Source organism: Ovis aries, chromosome 23, assembly GCF_016772045.2.
Source record: "Ovis aries strain OAR_USU_Benz2616 breed Rambouillet chromosome 23, ARS-UI_Ramb_v3.0, whole genome shotgun sequence".
Classification (NCBI taxonomy): domain Eukaryota; kingdom Metazoa; phylum Chordata; class Mammalia; order Artiodactyla; family Bovidae; genus Ovis; species Ovis aries.
In genome coordinates this window covers 32,035,422-32,057,276 of record NC_056076.1, presented here as the reverse complement: position 1 = coordinate 32,057,276, position 21,855 = coordinate 32,035,422, and the positions used below count along the sequence as shown (strand labels likewise).

Below are 21,855 nucleotides of genomic sequence, written 5' to 3'. Positions count from 1 at the left end.
TCATGGTTCCCCTCATGACAGTTGGCCATAATAAAACTAATAAGTCCATGCATTAGTTTCCCGATCAAAAAAACTGTTATGAAGATTCTCGCTTAAGGTTTAGAGAATTGCTTGAGGTCGTCAGAGTTTCAAAGGGGGTGAAAGAGTCCCAGTGGGTAGGTGAAGTATTTGAAGCAGGAGGTGGAAGAAAGCTGCCCACTAATATCAAGTCTATACTCACTGATTTCGAGTCAAGATATATCAGGGCTCAATGTATATACATGGCGATTCTCTTCTGTTCCCCCTCAAAAAAGCCTCTGAAACTCGAGAGCACCTCCTCATTCACCATTTTGTGGCAAGCTGTGGCATGGTGTCAGCGGTCTTGCGGAGATACCCCGTGCCTGTATGGAGGCTGATAACCAATCCATGTCACCTCTCTGGGCTAGGGGACAGAGGCCTGGAGGTGGGTGGTGTGCAGAAGACCACACCGAGAGTCCACACTCTGGGCCAGCGCGACGCATACAGGCTCCCAGCTTCCTGCTCTGTGCTTTGTCTTCTGAATGAACAAAGCTGCTTCTTAAGTACACATAAGCCAAACTGCCTCTCAAATTGCAGCCATCTACTTTGAGTTCAGATTTGCACAGCATGACATGAATTGGGCTGCAAATTATGCAGAAAACAGCCATCACATCCATCTGTGATGTCAAAATCCTCCAGTACAATGTGACCTAGCAGGATCTGTGAGAGGAGTAAGTACTTTAGGTCTGATGCCTTCTCTATGCCATGTGATGAATCTCCTCCTAGGTGCTTTTGGCCTAGTGTGGAAAGGTTAAACATGATTGAGGTTGTGCCTGGGATATTCTCAAGAGCAGAACTCATTTCCAGGGGTGCAATTAGATTTTTTTTTTAATGGCAAAGTAACTAGAAAAAGAAAACACACACATACACTCATACCTAATGGTAAACTGAATTTATTTCCTCTTGGAAAACAATTCCAGTAATCTCCAGGTTCAGACCGCAGAGTAAACATTAATAACAGTAACATACAGGTTAGTTCAACTGATTCAAGAATTTGGCTGTGTGAAATCATTAAGGAAAACCTTGAACACTCAAAGCTTCAAAATGTATCCAGGAAAAAAAAAATTCTTTGACAGTCTACATAACAACTATTGCATATATAGTGATGCTACCTGTCACATTGCAAGGCTTACAAATATATATACGGGCCTTACCCAGCTGTGGGGTTCTGTGAGAACATCTCTTCATGGTTTTTTGCAAGAATCTTCAGCAATAAAAAATAGTCTTGGGTTTAACCGTTGATATACCAAAAAAGAGAAATTCTAGGCTTAAGTGTTAAGAAAAGGAAGTCCAAATATAGTCTCACGTGTAACTGGGTTGTTTTAATCTGTCTTCCTTGAAAATACTTTCTCTTAAGCCATTTCGCTCACATTCTTTTTTTTTAAATCTTGCCTGAATAGGGCCCAAGTCCACTTGTCTTTATAAGACCATTTTAGTATCAGACGACATAATACATGTGAGACACTTTATATACAGGGGGTCTATCCGGTGCTCAAAAGTTCAAACACATGAACATCCAACAGTTTTGATAATACAAGTTTTATGGTACAATACAATGTTTCTGAATAATATACATTAACAATGAAAGTTTCGTGCAAAGAGTAAAACATGTTCCCTTTTTGTGCCACAAAAGTCATTCTCCTTGAGAGACGGTGCTTGCACTAACTGCTGTGTTGGGTCATCGTATGGTTCTGTAATGAGAAAGAAAACGGGGGTGGGGGGAGAGAAGAACCTTAAGTGATCATATTTTCATCAAACCAAGTATCTATAAATGCTCGTTGATTTACAATGCCCTGAAAACTGTTTCTGGGTCCAGAAGAATGGGGGTTCGGGGTTGGGGGGGCCTGGCTTCTCCCCACCCGCAGTGAGAGCCAGGAGGGAGGGGTGGGGCGGGGCCAGGGGGTCTTCCCTTTCTCTGACTCTGCTTCACTCCCCAGAAGACGCCCCCTCACCTTCCACCATCTCTTCTTATCAGCATACGCCTCTTTTCAAACACCAGGGTAACACTATTTTAACAGTTAGATTTATCTGTGCATTATTTCCATTGATTACAGATGCTTTTGTTCTACTCATGCTTAGAAGGTGAACATCTTAACAACAGAGGCCCTGTCCATCCCTAAATACAGATTTTATGGAAAAGAGCTGCCCGGCCGACACCTGACAAACGGGGCAGGAAACATCTCCAGCTCTTCTCTTGGGGGTGGGCTCGGGGTTGGGTCCCCACCTGGTGCAGAAGCAGATCACAGCAGCCTGAAAGCAGCCCCCCCTCTGGTCCCCAGTAGGTGCAGTCTTTGTTGTACTTTGGTGGTGTCCCCTCCATCCACACAGCACGTCCCCTTCCTGAGTCAACATCCTGGTTCCAAACTGTGAGCGGGAAACTGGGCTTTCGGGCAGCTTATAACCACAAGCCAGGTCCAGAAGGTGAACACTGGGTGGGTGGGCTCTGGACCTGGGCCTGTGGCCTGCATGGGGGATGCTCACAGACCCAAAGGACATTCATTCAGAGCAAACACCTGGAGATGACCCCACCTGCGCCTTCCCTGAGCATTGTTTTCCCACCTCTCACCGTCGACCCCCTCCCCCCATCCCTTCTGATCAGAATCTGGAGATCTGTCCCCAAGTACGACCACTTCCATGCTCATCCCATCTAAGACCGCTTCCCCTGTCTCTGACTGCTATATCATATGCAGCTGAGGTCTGGTCTTCTGGTTCTCTGCAGTTCTGGCTCTCTCCCTGTGTCTGTAATCCTGGCCTTCATCCACTTACTCATTCCTTCACAAGCAGCTCTTGAACACTTGCACACCACCAGCCACAGGCCCCAGTATTGCAGTACTTGGCAAAGAGGATCTGGCCAAATGAACGACCAGCTAGGCAAGGGCCACTGGAAGGAGAAGGATGGTCTGAGCCTTCACATCTTCAGAGTGCTCACAGATGCAAGAAAGTCACATAGGCACATAACGAAAAAGCCACCTGGTGGGAATATATTAGAAATGACCACAGGAATATCATGTACACCTAACCTGGCCTGGCCTTTGGGGAAGGCTTTGTGGTGGACCTGGCTTAGGACATTTTAGTTGAGGCTGGAAACAGGAAGAGGCATTTGGGATGCAGGGCGGGTGCTCCAGGCCAAAGACCCTTGTGGGTAAAGGCAAAGAAGCAAGAATACACAAAGTAGGTTTGTGGACCTACAGCTCATTCAGGTTGGCTGGAATCTTCTTGAGTGTCCAGAACCAAGAATGTGGATGAGAAATGAAGGTAGAGAGAAGTTTGGGGCCAGATTCTGAAGAGCCTTCTGTACCTGGCTAAGGAGTTCAGACTTGGTCTTGTGGGTAAGGAGGAGCTATGGAAAATTTTCAGCAGAGGGCTTTGTCTTTGAGATCTTTGTTATCTTTTCATTTCCCCAGAAAACTAGCCAAACACCTGCCCAGTGAGTAAAGGGTGAAAGGCCAGAGGCTTGGCTGCTTTGAGTTGCCCAGCTGGGGCTTACAGCACCAGTGAGGGAGAAAGGGGTGTTGTGAAGATGACCCAGGTCTTCTGTTCCCTATTTCCAACTAAGTCCACTTTATAAGAAAATGGACAACAAATACTGAGGACTTTATTTCACTCACCTTTATTTAAAACATACCATTTTTATTAATTTAGTGAAAGATGAGCTGGATTTTTTTTATTCTTCTTTTAACAATATTAGCCTAAATGTCCGTACAGGAGCAGGCCAGTTTTATGCCAACTCTTTTTTTTTCCTTTGGATTGATTCTAAATAAATATTTGTGCAAATTATTTTTCTCCAATAGGTGGACATAAAGGGTAGTAAAAAAAATTTCTTTAAGATTGGGCTTGACTCTGAGATAGCAAAATGTCTGAGAAAATTTAGACAATGCATTTTGAATGTTTTTATTGTTTATAACTCCTTTGATCAGAATTACATTGATACTTAAGGGGATAGTAACGTTTCTTAGTCTTACCAGTATTTTGATGACCCTTTACGTCTGCCTATTGGAGAAAAATAATTTGCAGAAGTATTTATTTAGAATCAATACAAAGGAAAAAAGTGAAAATGAAGTGGTAATCGCTTAGTCATGTGTGACTCTTTGCAACCCCATGGACTATATAGCCTGCCAGGCTCCTCGTTCCATCAAATTCTCCTGGCAAGAACACTAGCCATTCCCTTCTCCAGGGGATCTTCCTGTCCTGGGGATCAAACCCGGTTCTCCTATATCACAGGCAGAACTCCATGGACAGAGGAGTCTGGCAGGTTACCATCCATGGCATCACTTTCATTTTTTTTCCCTTTGTATCGATTCTAAATAAATAGTTCTTCAAATTATTTTTCTCCAAAAGTAGACATAAAGGATAATCAAAAAACTGATGAGACTAAAAACATTGCTATCCCTTTAAATATCAACAAAATTATGATCAAAGAGGTTATAAACAATGAAAACATTCAATTACTCAAAATGATCTGTCTAAACATTCTCATACATCTTGATATCTTACAGTCAAGACTGATCTTACAGAAAGTTTTAATTTAAAAAATTAAGAAAATAAGTACAAGAAGCTGAGACAATAGCTATCTAAATGGTAGAACTTTGACAGGAGGGGTCCCAGGGCTCAATCCCTGGTCAGGGAAGTAGATCCCTCATGCTGCAATGAGTGATTCCACATACCACAACTAAGACTCGGTGCAGCCAAATAACTAAAAAAACGTTAAAAAATGGAGTGCTTACTCCAGACATTCCACATCCAATTGAATTTTGGAGGTTAATGAAAGAAGCTATATTACAGTCTCTCCAGTGCTCTTCTATCTATACTGAGAAACTGGAAAACAGAAACCTAACACAAACTGGCCACAATAGTCGGCAACAGTTGTTTCTTGGATGCTTTCATCCTAAACCAAAGCTATACACGTCTCTTCAGAGGTGCAAAGAAATGAACAACTACATATGAATCACTTATTGCAACAGATTGAAGTTGCTACTATAAAGGATTTATGCTTTGCATATTAAGAGAGAGGAACATAAATCATCGGCGAGAAGGACAAGGGTAGGGCTTGTGAAATGCAAGCTTCAACAAAAATAAGGAGCTGCAATATAAATAACGTCTAAATGGGAAATCTGGCATGAAATATGGTGACGGCAGAAAGTTCTCTCGTGCAGAGATACCTGCATACCACTGAGGTCACTCATTGTCAGTCTTTCTCTTTTTTCTTCCAGACTGGCTGAAAGGGAGAACAGGGTTCCCCACCCCTACCCTCATCCCTAGGCACGGCATTCGCCACTGTCAGTGATTTCCAAGGTGAGAAATGGGTGTGTGTGTGGGTGTGGGTGTTTGTGTTCAGTCGTGTCTGACTCTATGCAACCCCATGGACTGTAGCCCACCAGGCTCCTCTGTCCACGGAATTTCCCAGGCAAGAATACTGGAATGGATTGCCATGTCCTTCTCCAGGGAATCTTTCCAACCCAGGGATAGAAACCGGGTCTCTTAGGTCTCCTGCATTGGCAGGCGTATTCTTTACCACTGCGCCACCTGGGAAGCCCGGAAACATGGCATATCTGCATGGAAAACCAAACAAAAAACTCAGGTGATTCTGATCCAGTCCTCAAGGGTTTGTATTCACCACCTTGGAGGATCCTTGAAGTATGACTTCCCCTCTCCCATACAGTACTTTGAGTCACTAAAAAATATGAATGACCTGATTTCGTTTTCTGGAGGAAGGAATGGGTATCTGAGCTGCACAGGTTACTGGGTTGGCAATTAGGGGTTGGAGAGAAAGACAGCGTGTTCATCTCCAGACTTCACCGAAGATCCACCCATAAGAGAAACAAGAAATTGCTTCTTGGGAGCCCTCTGCCTAATTGGGTGTGTTTTTAAAATCACAGACAACATTTTTCAGAAAGGGAGACAAGAAGTGAGTGGGAAAGATGAAACATAGACCAGAGAAGTGCTAAGCCCAAGGAGAGGGCAGGTGCCTGGTGCTTGGTGCTCCTCACCAGGCCAGCCACATCACAGAGCCCGCCGTGAACCCCCACAGTAAGAACAGGGACGGGGACAAGCAGAGCAAAGAAAATGCTGCCAGGCCATCCTTGAGTCGCCTTCTCTTGTAAGAGTTTTCTGCTCTTTAGGTCTGGAGGAAACCACCACACTAGAACAAAGCAGTGGGTAATCTCACCAATTTCACACAGCAATTCACAGTCCCCAAAGCACTTTAATGCAATGACAGGTTATGAGAAAAAATATCTGTTCCAATGAAGGGAAAGTGTTTTACATAATCGAGGAGAGCATCAGTGCAGCATCGACGCCGGTGGGGAGGGGTGATGACAGAAAAGGAAGTAGGAAGAGAAGAAAAGTTCTGTAATCCCACAGAGAGCCATATTCTACTCTGCAAAAAGCCATCTCTTGGAGACCCCATGTCTAAGTAACTGAAAATTGCAAACCATTAATCCCAGTTATGAACAGTTGTTTTACACGAGAGGGGTTTGTGTTAAAAAAAATTAAATTCACAACACACCTTAAAGCTTTAAAGACAATCCATCTACGTATGATACCTTAATAGCCAGTTTTAAAACAAAAAGAACACCAAAAAACCCCACTCTCTTTACTGTAAACGGCCCCATTTGGAAGGAGTTTGTTCTTTTTCTCTCTAAAACCTGAAATTAAACTTAGAAAGCTAAAAAACAGATGAGGACCTTAAAAATTCCCTTCTAGCACTATGAATTTCTTTTTAAAATATGAGATGCCTTTCATTTTACAAGACTGGAATTCTCATTTTGGGCTTGGCACGCTAACACATGATTAATTCAGCCTCTCTCTTTCTGAGAGCTGACCACATTTACTGGTCAAACGGTTTAATCCTATTTAAAATGCAATCCAAGCAAAATATTTTTAAATAAAAATAAAAACCCACGATCCCCTGTAACTATTCACCTTGGCCAAACTATCCCATTTGCCTGCAATCTTGATGTGAATTTGAATATCTGCACCTATAACAATGATGAAGTTAAGCTCCAGAGGAAAACCAGGGGCCATCTACCTTCCCAGGGTGGAAAAATTAAGTCCCCACCCCAAAAGCGGTGCTCATGGATCACCCTCGCTTAGCCAATATTTTGGCAGAGATGATGTCTCGTAGTCTGTGCTTTGTAGCCTTCTGTTGGCATCAACAAAATATTAAGTAGCAATAGTCATAAAAATAAAAACTGTCTGAATGGAAGTTTTGTGAGATCTGTTGAGTCAAAGATGTTAATCATTTTTACTGTGACTTGTCTATTTATAGCCCTTTGTCTCAAATTCTGACAAGCTTTTAAAACTAAGAAAAAGAGCCATTTTAAAAAGGAATGAAAAAAAAAAAAAAAAAGAAAAGAAAACAGGCTTTCCACTAATTCACCATGCCATTAGAATCCCGAATTTAAACTGGAGTTGTATTCAATTTAAATGAGATGTTTTCCAACCAGGGGAAATAGGAGGCAATTGTGGCTTTGCAACAATGCAAGGCGGGAAGAAATAAAAGAAATAGAAAGATTAAATGTAGCTGTTTCTTTCAACAGATGGTGACAGCACCGAGGCAGCATGTTGTTTTTTCTTTAGTTGAAGAACGCAAACATCCGTAATCAATCATTGCTGATTAACTAATTATATTACCCTTCCTTTTATCACCAGGGTTGGACCTTTATCTGTAAACACTATCATAGTCTGTATGCTCTTATTTTTCTAGAAGCATATCCCAGTACACAGACACAGTCGTGCAGTTACAGGCTGCAAACAGAATTCTGCATTATTATCCACCTTTAAGCACTACTGCTTTATTTTTTATTTTTTTTAAACAAAAGCAATTGGTTTCCAACAGGCTGGATAATAAGTCTTTTGACCTGCATTCTTCTTTGACCCATTAAGGTCACCCCTGTGCTCGGGCATATAGCTGACTTCGGAAATGCCTGCGAGTCCTACATTTCATCTCCTGCCCACTCAAAATAAAGCTTTCTTTAAATGTGTCTGCTCGGGTCCCTGAAGGCCAAAGAAGCCTCCCTGTAGTGGGCGATGGAGGGACAGAAGCCTCTGCCTTTATTAATGAATGCAGACCATTATGAGTCTGGCTGGCTCCTTCCCTGTTCCCAGAAGCATATACTGTACGTGACTTAAAATGCTAGAATATTGACACAAAGCGAGCTGGGCACCCCTAAGGAAAATTACTCCTTGGATATAATGTAGGCTCGTAACAGCTATTAGAGTACAAAATAAAACCCTCCGGGATCAAACTGACATATACCGCATTCTACCTAGTCCTCAAACATTAGAAGAAATTCTTTGTGAAGGCACTCTCAAGGACAGCATTAAACTGACTTTTGTAGCAATCTGCAACAGCTTTTTGGCTCAGAGCTTTTAGTACTAAATCTCTGGTTTGAATCAATATAAGTACTATATCTTCTACATTAATCAATACATTTGGTTCGATACATGTTCTATTAAATTATACTTTCTAATCAAGATTTTTACATTTCCACCCTCTCTCTTTTTTCCATTCCCAACTTTGTTTGCTAGTAAAACAGTTTTAAGAGTGTAGCCAGCTCATGGAGAGAAGATGTTGGGCGATCTCCCCTCACTGGTTAGAGAAAAAATACAATAGCGAAGGGCAGCCTTTAAACATCTTGATAAGGTTAACGGGATTTGTGAAGGCGATAAATTAACATTTTCAAAGTCCACACAATTACAAAAAGGACTCACAGTTTTAAATTAATTAGAAGTGAATGACTTCAGCTCTGTAAGTACCATTAGAATGTTCTAAAAAATCACCCAAATCATCCACAATACCAATTAGACTCCGTTTCACCATCCCAAGGTTTCTCTTGTCCACAAATTACATTCCTTTTTAGCTGGGGAAATCTGAGGTAATTGTGTTTTCATGGTCCCTACCTGGTAAAGATCACGAACCTATACATGGGTTTGTGCATTTTGGTGAGATACATTTTGGTGGCTCAGTGGTAAAGAATTTGCCTGCCAGGGCAGGAGATGCTGGTTTGATTCCTGGGTTGCGAAGATCCCCTAGAGAAGGAAACAGCAACCCATTCCAGTACTCTTGCCTGAGAAATCCCATGGACAGAGGAGCCTGGCAGGCTATAGTCCATGGGGTTGCAAACAGAGTCGGACACAGCTTAGCGAATAAACAATAACAACAATGTACTTTTAATGAATATTCTTTAAAAGACAAATATATAATGTTTCCCAAAGTAAAAAATATATTCATAAAATGGATTTTCATGACTGGGGGTGGCTGACTCACAGTTTTCACTTTGCTAGAATTTACTAAAATGAAGTCTGCTCTTGTATTTTGATAAACAGCAATGGAGTTTCCCAAACTGTCTATCAGGATAATGCTTTGCCTCTCTCTCTTTAATGCCATGAATGTTACATTTACGATCATGTTTGCACTGACAGAATCTCCCTCTTTATTTTTTCATATGGTAATGTCATCACCGTGAACTTAGAGAGACACTGATGGATTTTCTTTTGACATTTAACAGTTCGCATGGGCTTGGCCTGACATTGCAAAGCATTTTCTGGGTGACACTAAGCTATATTAAAGCAAAAGGTGAAATGGCATCATCAGAAGTGATCAGAAAAATACACGACATTAAAGACAGAAAAGGACTATTAGGTTATTGAATTTGTCCCCTTGCTGAACAAAATTTGTTCTACGAAGTTTATACTCTGGGCTAGTTTTTAATGGTCTTAGCAATGAAATTTCCATCACACCTCCCAGAGGAAACAATTTCACATTCTAATAAACCTCACTAAAGGACATTTTTCTTTTCTTTTTTTTTCTTTTTTGTATTTTTTCTTTGGACATTCATGCTAAAAAAGTCTAGAAAAGGTCGGCCTGAGATAACTCTGAAGCAGGCGGACATTGGCATGTTTATGAGTTTATGTTCAGAAGCCTTCTTGATTATGTATTTGCAGTAGAAAGTTCTTCTGTCTCATCCAAAGAAACCCAAAAGACAATTCAGTAAGCAGTTTCTTAGGCATTATGCAAAAATTGGTCATTCAGTTGCTTTGTTCTAGAGGGAGAGTCCTACAAATTAAATGGAAGGCCAGGGAGATCAGGTTTCCCAACCTTAGCAGCAGTGGCTTGTTGGGAGGGACAAGTCTTTGCTCCTCTGTGTTCTAGGATGTTAGCAGCATCCCTGGCTTTCATCAACAATGTGCCAGTGGCACCTTTCCAGTCACGATAGCCAAAAACGTTTTCCCTGGTGCTTTAAATGGTAAAGAATCTGCCTGCACCGCAGGAGACCCAGGTTTGATTCCTGGGTCTGGAAGATCCCCTGCAGAAGGGAATGGCTACTCACTCCAGTCTTCTTGCCTAGAGAATTCCATGGACAGAGTCTGGTGGGCTACAGTCCATGGGGTCGCAAAGATTCAGAAACCTCTACACCTTGCCATATCCCCTGGAGGAAAAAATCACCCGCAGCTGAGGACCACTGCCTGCAGTGCTTTGAAAACACACTGAACTTGCCATGCCTGCTTGAGGACACAAGCTGGTCTTCAGTCTCAGTGGCATCTGTTCCCCACCAAATTTAAAAGAAAAAAGAAGGGCAGCAAAGAGACACATATATACCATATGGAACTATACTGCATGGCATTTAAAAAATATGCTCAGGGATTTCCCTGGTGGACCAGTGGTTAAGAATCTGCCTTCCAATGCTGGATATATGGGTTTGATCCTTGGTTAGGGAACTAAGAGACCACATGCCAGGGAGCAACTTGTGGAGCCCTACACGCCGCAAGCAGAGTGAAGCCTGCGCATTGCAGTGAAGATAACGCATGCCACAATTAAGACCCGACACAGCTATACAATCAACGCTGAATATTCACTGAAAGGACTGATGCCGAAGCTGAGGCTCCAGTACTTGGACCACCTGATGCGAAAAGTTGACTCACCGGAAGAGATCTTGATGCTGGGAAAGATGGATGGCAGGAAGAGAAGGGGACGACAGAAGATGAGATGATTGGCTAGCATCACAGACTGAATGGACATGAGTTTGAGCAAAGTCTGGGAGATAGTGAAGGAAAGGGAAGCCTGGTGTGCTGTAGTTCATGGGGTCACAAACAGTTGGACATGACTTAGTGACTGAACGACAACAACAAAATAAAATAAAAATATGGTAGAGAAATCGTGAAAATGATTGAAATATATAATAAGTGGCATTACTTGTATGAATAATAATTTCTCCAAAAATATCCACTCATTCAGCAATTTACTGAGACTTTCCATGTACCGTCAGTGAACAAAGGTGGAACATGTGACTCTTAATCAATGCTGTTTTAGAAATATTAACAATATACTAAAGTATAAAAGGACCAAAACACTAAGCTGTGGAAATTAATATTTAAGGTATGGGAACAACTCCCTACTCTGAACAACTGCAGAGCCACCATCTCTCATTTGCTGGTCGAGATTCAACAGCAGGAGTCAGCGATGTAAGTGATGTCTCACAGAACTAAAGAAATGGTTTCTAGCAGCATCTGTTCCAACATCCCATTTCATAAATGATGAAGTCAAGTCCCAGAGACTTGAAGCCAACTTTCAAGGTCTTATAGCTACTCCATGGCTGAACTGGCTTCTGCGAAGAAGCAACTGGTGAGTGGTACCAGTTGCTATGTTCTAATCCCTGGGCTGGGCTGACTATGGAGCCCAGACAGATGCTCACCATTAGGGCACTCACCAGGGACAGGAGGACTGGGTACAATGGATCATAGAGAAAGGGCACCTCACCTCCTGAGCTTAGTTCTTGGAGAAGTCATGCTTGCCTGGTGCTAGAGTGATGATGAGGAAGAGGAGCTTAGAAGACAGAGACAGGCCCCAGGGGGAAGGTAAACAGGAGCCAGGCTGAGAATCATGGAGTTGGGGGTGACTGATCCCTGGGGGGCTGGAGATCCATCCGGCTGGGCAGGCAGATGGAGGTCACTTCAAACAGAGCTTGTTTTCACTGTGTGTGCTGGGAAAGCCAATGGTGGTGAACAGCATCTCAAGAATACCCACCGAAAGCAGTCTGAAGAGTTAAAGTGTTAGTTGCTCAGTTGTGTCCAACTCTCTGCGACCCCAAGAACTTTAGTCTGCAGGGTTCCTCCGTCCATGGGATTGCCCAGGCAAGAATACTGGAGTGGGTTGCCATTTCCTTCTCCAGGGGATCTTCCTGACCCAGGGATCAAAACCAAGTCTCCCGCATTATGAGCAGATTCTTTACCATCTAAGCCACCAAGGAGGCCAAAGTAGTCTAGCCTGAGTCGTCAAAAGCCTAAGTGAAGTTGCATTTTTAAAAGAATGTCATGACTGCACTGCTAATATAGAACAATGTCTAGTATTTTGACAAGTAAATATTTCAGAGAAATAAAACAAGCCACTGTGGTCCACCAGCTTCAAAGAGAGACAAATGCTGCTGACAGGTCATACATGCCCAATGTTAACTTGGTAACAGTTTTGTTTCTCATTTCTCACTTAAAAATGGTAGTAAGATTTCAGTGGCTAGCTGACTCCTATCTGTTTTGCTTGACTTTGAAAGAACTGATAGGACCTAGCTACTACATTGAGGGGGAAAAAAAAATAAGGGGCTGAATTGGAAGAAAAGGCTAAAAAGAGCAAAGGGCAACTGGGAGATACATTAAAAGTACAAAGTTTATTTTTAAAAGAGAACAATGGGTTGAGCGACCTGTTTACATGCATGGAACCAACAGAAAATTTAAATCCAACTGTAGAAAGCCAGCAAAAATGAGAGTCCAGAGCTTAAAGATTCTGCTCAGATTCTAGAACTGCAGGATCCTAGTGTATTGTGAGACAGAAGGCTTTGATAGGCAATACAGTCTAATAAGATATTCAGGGATTAAGTCAGTGCTTCACAGACAGATGTGTCCATGTGCCAGTTGTTGCTAAGCTTTAATTTTTTCCCCCTGTAATGTTTAATTTATCACACTGGCGCTTTCTAAACTAGAACATCTGTAAACAAGGTTAAGAATGACCTCCTTCCAATTTTACATCCGTGAACAGTGCCCCTTCTTCGTGCTCTAATTTTAGATACCTTAAAGATAAATAAATCTGTGGAAGGAAGGAAAAAGAAGGCTTGGCTGACACTGAAATGTGTTCATCTTGCTCGAATACAAATTTCCTCTCTGCCTGGCTTCTGGGTGCACAACTGACTCAGGATGCTCAAGTTACATTCACTGCACACCCCCTACTCCACCCCAGCCCCCCACCGAGTCAAACACAATTAAACAAATTTCTCTTAAATATTCAACAGTCTCCTGTAGTAATTAGCAGCAAAGAATGGGAGCTTAAATTGATAATTGCTCAGCAATGTCCTCTCGCAAATGTTACATATTTCCTGCTCCTCCCTTTTCTCTTAGATTTTGAATCACAGAAGTTTTCTGGTAAAGCATTCAGTTAGTGAAATGACCCACCATCACACTGCTTGGCCCAAGATCTTGCAGTCAGGTTGGGCTGTTTGACCGTCAGCGGCAAGTTTCCACCCTCATTGCTTCTTTCACTCCTGTTTTTGAAATCTATTGAAAGTTATGTACCTGGAAGCTGTTGGAAGAGGGCATTGATTTAAAAACTGACTGGCAGGCTTAGGATTTAAACTCTGGTCCACCAGACGCAAAAGGTCATCTGATTAGAATGGGAGAAGCACAAGGCATCGTAATTTATATTCAAAGGGTAACCTTTGTAGGAAGGAGGAGGAAGCGAGACCTCTTCCTGCTTTTCCACTTGATATGGACAAGGATTCCCTTCAACCAATTCCCAATAATTATGAAAAATAGTGTCTTGATCTTGGACAAAAAGCAAACGAAATGCCACTTCCTTGTGTTATTTCTTATTATTAAAAACACTGCCACGCTGTCTAGGAGGTAAACTCACAGTGAGAGTAAGTCAACATGTTATAAATCATGAAGAATAACCGAAAACCATCTTTCCTCATCATAAGCCACCAAATACTTGTCTCCTAGGGCATTTGCTGACGGAAATACACATACAGAGAATAGAACTAGGAGAGGACAATGTCCTGATTTCTGTGTGTGTGTGTGTGTGTGTGTGTGTATGTAGCTCAGTTGTGTCCAACTCTGCAACCCCATGGACTGTAGCCTGCCAGGCTCCCTTGTCCACGGAATTCTCCAGGCAAGAATACTGGAGTGGGTTGCCATGCCCTCCTCCAAGGGATCTTCCTGACCCACGGATTGAACCCAGGTCTCTTGCATTGCAGGCATATTCTTTACAGTCTGAGCCACTAGGGAAGTCCAGTAATTTCCACAATTAAGCTTCAGAAGAATAAGTGTGTGTGCATATGTGCCCATGCACACACCCATGCCTCCACTGGATGTTGGCATGAGCGTGTGCCATGGAGCCGGGAGTTACATGCATGCCTGGGTTCTACAGGTGAAACTCCTCATGTTTGCCTTTGATCTTTGGGTCCCCCAGGGCTCATATTCCAGCATGGAGAATGCAATTAGAAGGAGCCCCAAGTAGGCTTTGTTTTAAAATTCTAAGAAAAGCCTTTCAAAATACAAATATTTCACAAGCCCAATTCTATTTGGATATCTCTCAGTTTAAATTTCGGAGAAGGCAATGGCACCCCACTCCAGTACTCTTGCCTGGAAAATCCCATGGACGGAGGAGCCTGGTGGGCTGCAGTCCATGGGGTCGCTAAGAGTCAGACACAGCTGAGCGACTTCACTTTCACTTTTCACTTTCATGCATTGGAGAAGGAAATGGCAGCCCACTCCAGTGTTCTTGCCTGGAGAATCCCAGAGACAGGAGAGCTTGGTGGGCTGCCGTCTATGGGGCTGCACAGAGTTGGACACGACTGAAGCGACTTAGCAGCGGCAGCAGTTTAAATTAAAAAAAAAAAATCCTCCTTTGAAGAAAGGAGAAATAATTCTGCATTCAAGTTTGGTGATTTTTTTTTTTTTTAATCTTATATATTCCCTTTCCTTTCCCCTTTCCCTAAATGTTTTTGTGTACTGGAGAAAGTTTCAAATCCCCTGACTCCTCCTCCTCTGAAATCATCCCTGTTTATTAGCCAGTGCACCCAGGCAGGGAGAGAGGAAATCAGGAACTCTAAGTGCATCTCTCATCCTACATGGAACTTTTATGGTCTTAGATATCCGTGGATTCCCTTTTGCCCCTCATCTCTTCTTGTTCCAGAATCTTTCAGGTCTTCAAATGGCAGAACTATACTCCACCCCCACTCTCTGTCCAAAAGAGCCTCTATTTGCTTCATAAACCCACAGATTACACTCCCATTCTCTTCCCATTTCCTGGGCATCTTTTCTGACACTGCTTCTTGGTCTCTATGGAACAGTTTCCTCACCCCTCACGGTGCACATAGCTTCTAGAAAGACAGCCCCTTAATTCCCCCACACAAAGATGTGCTGTAGCTATGGTGAGAGTAATCTATAACCCTCGTATCCTTATATAATTTGCTACTCCACATTCATTTTAATTCATTACAATGAAGCAATATAATTAAAAAAATAACTCCTTAAAGTGAAATATTTAACATGATCCTGGAAGGAAGGCAGCTTCCGCTATCAGAGGGCCAGGCTGCAGGCATAGTGCACGCTTGTGCAAATTCAAAGGTGAGCTGTAAACAAGCTCGTGCACCAAGGCTCCCGTGCAGAAAGGACCGGGCGGCGGGAGGCCTCATTCTAATCAGTCCTCAAAGGAACCTGCCACACAGAAGTGGCACTTATTCTAATTTAAAGCCCTCATGCTTGGTTCAGTGTTGCAAAATTTATAAAAGAATAACTTCATTAAACTGCCTCGCACTTCAAACACAAATGCAAACCAGCCACAACATAGAGGGTGCTGGACGCGAGGAAGAGAAATATTCCCAGAGTTGTTAGCTATTCAAATCCTGTCTGCATTTGGGCGCTTGTCTTTCTGAGGATGCGTTTACCCTGGAATGTTCCTCCACCAGGAATTTCTGCCCCCAGGGTCCTTTACTTCTGTCCTGAGGGCCCGTAAGTCTGCTTAATAACACTTAAAATCACCCAAAGTGCTTGGCAAGGCACACCCCTTGCAGAAATACATCTGGCAGTACCTAAATGAATGCTATTCACTGCTCCTTTCCTGGTCTGCAGAAAAGATTGATTCTCAACCTGCCATGATCACAGTTCCCATTTACTTGGGAATATATTTCAGACTAACCTAAGTTGTTGAAAAACTAATGCCCAAACATTTTTTCCCCCTTACCCTCGGTCCTCCAGAAAGCCAGTACTAATAACGGATAAGTGGAAACATTTTGATGAACTCATGCACAGCCACGGAGAACAGTTATTGTCACATCCTAAAACATACACTTGTATGGAAAATTCTTTTTCTCCCCTGAATCAAAGAAATGCTACAGAAAATAACTTCAGGCTAGATTCGTAAGCTACAATGAATGCACTTTGTGTCAGAACACACACCATTTCGTGCTGAACTGTCAGCATCCTTCTCCAAATCTTTTTTTCAGGGGAGGCAAAGAAAAGACAAACCTAGAAGCCTGTGTGAAAACTTGAAACCTCTGAGCGAGGACACGTCGCACAGAGGCTGGGCTATGTCTTGAGAGCCCGAGGTCTCAATAACGAGGAACAACTTTTCTGTTCAGTGTTTCTCGTCACCCAGGTTCAAACCTGTGCTAAGATTTTGCTTCAGAGAGAAGACGGTAAGCAATCAAAAGGCTTGCAAATGGTAATCCACGGATGGATAAGAGGTAATGACCTCTGGGTGAAAGCTCTTAAGGTGGATCTCTCCAAGGGCAAGTACCACAGACTGTTTATCCCAGCTGTCCTTCAGAACTGAGGATCGTTCTTGGTTTTGGTCAGAAGAGAGACCTGCTATAGGCTATTCATGCCAGGCTGACTAGAAGACAGATTGACACAGTAGATGTGAACGTTGAAGTTATCACCACAAAAGTGCCGCGTGATGCGTCTCACATTATTCCTGTTCCTAGGATAAACAAATACTGAAATTAACGCTCCATCATCTTTATAAATGTGTTTCACGGTGCTGAGGGCTCTTTTACATTCACACCATGCAATAGGTTGGAGAAGGTACGTTTGTATTATTTTTCCTCTCCATGAATAAAACAGGGCTAATCAGATGGAATGAATGAGCTAATTCAATTACAGGCAGCTTTTATTATACACTAAAATATGGATTATTGATCTTGTGGAGTCGGCAATGCAGGATGCAAATTCAGTGAGCGAAACCCGCAGATTTGAGTTGGACTGGCCTGTATTCATGCTGAAATCTGCTAGAACTGTTCTCACTTGGGGCGGGGGGAACCCTAAAGAAAACAACATTAACTATTTAGACCCAGGGAACGGATAAAAGGTTATGTTGGAGGGCTGGCCTAAGAGCCTGAGCGGGGGTCCCAAGAATGGAGGTGAATACCCTGTCAGGCTCCGACAAAGGAGGGAGGAGAAGTGGACCAGCTCTCTGGGCCTGGCTGTGCAGTAGTAAGTGAAACTTATTTGGGAGCCTGGAATGTACTTCGCAGGCATCTTGCTGCAAATCCAACCAAGTCGAGGAAGAAGAATGGGTGCATTGTGGTGGCCCTGCCCGGTTGAGGCGGGCTTGTTTGAAATACAAGCCCGCTGGACTGTCCTAGCAAAATCCTTTTGTCTTTCATCTCTAGGGGGGAGAAAAAAATGCAGTCATCAACCCTGGTTAGAAAGAAGGCAGCCCTGAATGTGGGATCACGTGGGAAGAAAGCCCATGGCAGCAAACGCTAAGGGGGAAAGAGAAGGTGAGGTCGGGTATTTCAGTATCTATTGGCACACCTCTATCCTGCCTTCCCACTTCCCAAATACAGCTGCCCAAGCCTCCAGGGCCTGTGGCTGCTGTCTGTACTCAGCTCAGAGCGCAGACAGTGTGGCCCAGACCGGCTCCTGCCTTCCCTGTAAACTTGTCCCAGCTCCTCCCCGCAGAGCCAACACTCTTTCTTTTGACTGGGTTCATATCCTCTCTACCTTTTTATGGGCCACAGCCCAAGTGCCCCCCACGTGGCAGCACAGACGAAAATAAGCTCTTCTCTCCCTTAAAAAAAGCCCAGAAATGGGTTCTGTGTTTTGGTAGGCCTCCCTCCAAAGCATAGGTAAACGTCCATGTGCCCTGTCTTCAAACAAGCTTCCAATGAAAGGGAGGAAGAGGGGGGAAGGCCTAACAATACCACACAAAGTTGCAGACTGTTCGGCTACAGTCCAGAAAATGAATCCAATTTTTCATTCTGTCATTATAAATATTTCATTGCAAATGGTACTGATTTTCTGCAACTGTGGTTAAGCAAAGGGCCTCTGTGTGAATATTTAAGAAAAAAAAAAAAGAGAGAGGAAGACAACGAGGAAGAAGGGAGGGGGGAGTGAAAGGTTAGCAACCAATTAATTTCTTCCTTTAAATGTAAAAGATTCTGGGAGAAATTCAACAGTGATGTAGTGTGTGACTCGGAGAAGAAGAAAAAAAACATTTACTCTGCTCTTCTTCTGACAGTTTCTCATAAAATATCTGCAGTCCATCTATCTTTTAGTACTCTAGGCTCCTCTGGAGAGCAGAAAATGGTGGTTTAAAGCTCTCTTCAGTGCCAGTCTGCAGGAGATTGCTTTCCACAGGACCCCCGCTGATGGAGGCCTAGGGGAAGAGGCCCAGGAGTTATTCAATCAGCCGGAGACTCTGGGGCGGCTGGGGGTCCTTTGAGGGCTGATTAGAAAGCTGCCCTCCTGTTGCCTGCCTCGGAACAGAACGAAATGAGCAGCCTCTTGCTGAGCAGATGCTGCAAGAAGGAATTTCACCTGTCATGGAGTTTGTCAGAATTTCAGGATTTATCTTGGTGCAAAATTAATAAAATACCAACCAGGATTTCAGGCTGACTACTCAGCTGTGTCATCTCCAAGTGATCTTTCACCCAGGAAAACCTGGACAGGGCGCACAGCCAGCTCCCTGCCCTACTTTTCCTTGGGAGGGTGAGCGAGACGATGGGACGAGCACCAGCCAGACGCCAGGAGGAGATTCAGAACCAATTACACACAAGGCTGAACTGCAGTGTGGGTGCTACTGTCTTAGTGGGTGACCTCTCACCTCGCCTCCGGAGCTGGGACGGCTCTTTGGGTCAGCCCGAGTCTCAAGTAGAGAAAGGCTGTTTTAGCACTGTCTCACACAGGAGGTAGCTCATGGCATCACATCTATTAAATTCATCCGCTGGTGTCCCCGGCCTGGTTTTGCTTTATCTTATTAAAGGAGTGCTAACAACAGGCTCCGTTAAGAGCACATATTGTGAAACACTGAACATTCATCCATCTGGGGTCAGCCGTGCTCAAGGAGGTGTGCGCTCATCTTTTATTTGAACCCATGCTGGCCTCATGGCCCCGAGGGGGGGAGTGAGGAGTGGGAATCAGGGAGGGAAAGTGGGAGGCAGCGGGCACTGAGGAGCTGGGACTGGGTGGGAACAAACCATTGCCGGCTCTGGACTGCAGGGAGCTTGGGAGTTTGGCCACCTCTGCTCATTCCTCTTCACAAATGACCATGGCTATTTTAGGGGGGTTCTGTAAAGCCCAAGGCTTGACCATATTGAGCTGAGGCTTTGAGTAGCCCTGGAACAATTGCTCTTGTTCTCAGGGTGGCCAGCATCTCCTCACAGAGGGGCTGGTGTGCAGGCCTGGGTTGGCCCCCACAGCTGGTCCAAGTCCCTGGACAGAGCAGGCAAACATCTCTTCAGATTCAGCTCTGGACTCTGCACTCTGGCTCAGAACAGGATTAACCTGAATCGTAATGTCTACCCTGTGAGGCCTCTCACCATGGACCACAGGTGCCCCTTTACTAGCCAGGGACTGGCAGAGCATCCTGGACTACCCCGGAGGTTGCGACTGGTTTAAGGGCACCGCTGCCTCCCCATCCCTTTCTAATCGACATTTTCCAAATAAGACATTTCACCACAGTGGAAGGCGTCCCTTCCAGCTCTTCCACTCGTAACACAACAAGCCTGTTTTGGAGAGTCACCTTTACAAAGTGGGTAGTAGCTGACAATATTAATACCAAGAGATCTCAGGAAAGAGTGAGTAACAGAGAGGAGAGAGAGAGAGCGAGCCTGCGCTTGCAAGTGGAGGCACAGATGGTGGGCGGGGACGCAGGGTGCTCTCAGCAGGCTTCAGTGGAGATGCATTAACTCCACAGAGAGATGAGGGCCTCCCACCAGTACTGTCATGAATTATAACTGAGCACGAGGGTGAGGTCTTAGTGCCTGGCTCATGGCGAATAGACGGTTCTATCTTCCTGCACAAACACCTCTCCCCGCTTATAAACTCCCAAGCAGAGTGAAGCACACTGCTGATAGCTGATGGTGTCACAGTAGCCTTTTATGTGTCTAGAAGGCACACGCACTTCGCAGATGTGCCCAGTGGTGGAAGTCAGATGATTATAAAATTAAGTCTTGGCAATGCGAAAAAGGAAACCTTTTACGGGCACTTCGGGTTTCCAGCAAGAGATGGTCTATCTGCCAGCTGAGGGGCCGCACCAAAGCCAGAGGAAGCCACTAAAGAAAGCCTGCCGGCTTCCCAGACACGCTGGGTACAAGGGGGAAAGCCTCGCCTCTGTAAACGCTGCCCTCCTCTTTACCGGAAAGTGAAAGCGGGTCCTGGCCAGTGAGCTCCCCGACATCACTCTCTCAATGAAGTTATCAATGAAGGAGGCCTGTTATTTTAGGCAGTTTAGAATTTCACCACTTTTAAAGGCCTCGTTTACCCTGCCTCTCACTCCCATTTAAAGCCTTGGAGTTGCTGTTCTAAATGACAGCACCATGCGCACCGCTTTTAAGCACTTTTCTTCTCGCCTGCCACATCGCAGGTTTTCACAGAATCCCGCTCTCTCCCGGTTGAGGGGGAACTCGCTCCTTCATAGCTGCAGGGCAGAGCCTGTTAGGAGCTGTAGATTCGCTGCAAATATAACAATAAAGGATACAAATGTGAATTCCCCTTAAAATACACGCTTGGCTCTGAAGCTGCCTGGCCTTAGCAAACTCGATCAAGAACAGCCTATCAATCTTGCTCCAAACGCTCAGCAACAGCTCGTTTCATGCGGCCGGCAGAGGGATTGCCACTTCAATGGACTGGAAGATGCTGGAGTGAATTCTTTGCTCATTTTAGGGGATTGAGCGTCGAAGCCCATGATGACCCTCGCACTGACTCTAACTGCCACAAGCAGTGGCGTTTTTCAAGAGTCCAATCTAAGTTTGCAAACACAAAGAGTCTATTCTGGGCATTATGTCTCTGCGAATGTGGAGGAAACTGATCCGCGTGTGGAGCGAACATCTGCAATCGGAACACATGTGGGGACTTCAAGGTGCCTCCCTGGATTGTGGAATGTTCTAGAGACGTGGATGTCCAGCTCTCTCCTGGGGATCGGACTACAAAAGCACCGAGGCAGAGAGCTGTCTTTGTAGGACAGCCGTGCCCGCAGTTTCTCGTTCCTGATGGAGGCAGATCTTCTGGTGCCGTGGCAGCAAGCTGACTTGGCGGCCCAGGAGACGACAGGGCCAGCAGAGCCCAGCCAAAGCGGAATGTGGCAGAGGTGATGAACGTTTCCAGGGGGTAGGGGGGAGAGGAGGGGGCTGCACACTGGCCGCAGTGCTCTTCAGTACACCCTAGCTGAATGCTCCATAAAGTCGCACTGATGGCAGTTCCGAGATGGCCATCTGTCGTCAACTCTGGGCCAGACAAAAAAATAATGTCATGGCAGATCGCTAACAACAGGGCTGTTGGAGGGAGGGAACGAGTCCTAGAACGGGGAGG

General features: G+C 44.4%; 1 protein-coding gene across 5 annotated transcripts in view; it reads right to left on the bottom strand.

Annotated features, from left to right (window-relative positions):
• Positions 1-934: 934 nt before the first annotated feature.
• Positions 935-21,855, bottom strand: part of ZNF521 (zinc finger protein 521) — a 313,099-nt gene continuing 292,178 nt past the window's right edge. For all 5 annotated transcript variants that reach the window (XM_027960759.2, XM_027960761.2, XM_042239543.1 and 2 more), the window contains one exon: positions 935-1,748. In XM_027960759.2, coding sequence (XP_027816560.1) covers positions 1,719-1,748 — 30 coding nt within the window. In that variant the 3' untranslated portion in view covers positions 935-1,718. The remainder of the gene's footprint in view (positions 1,749-21,855) is intronic.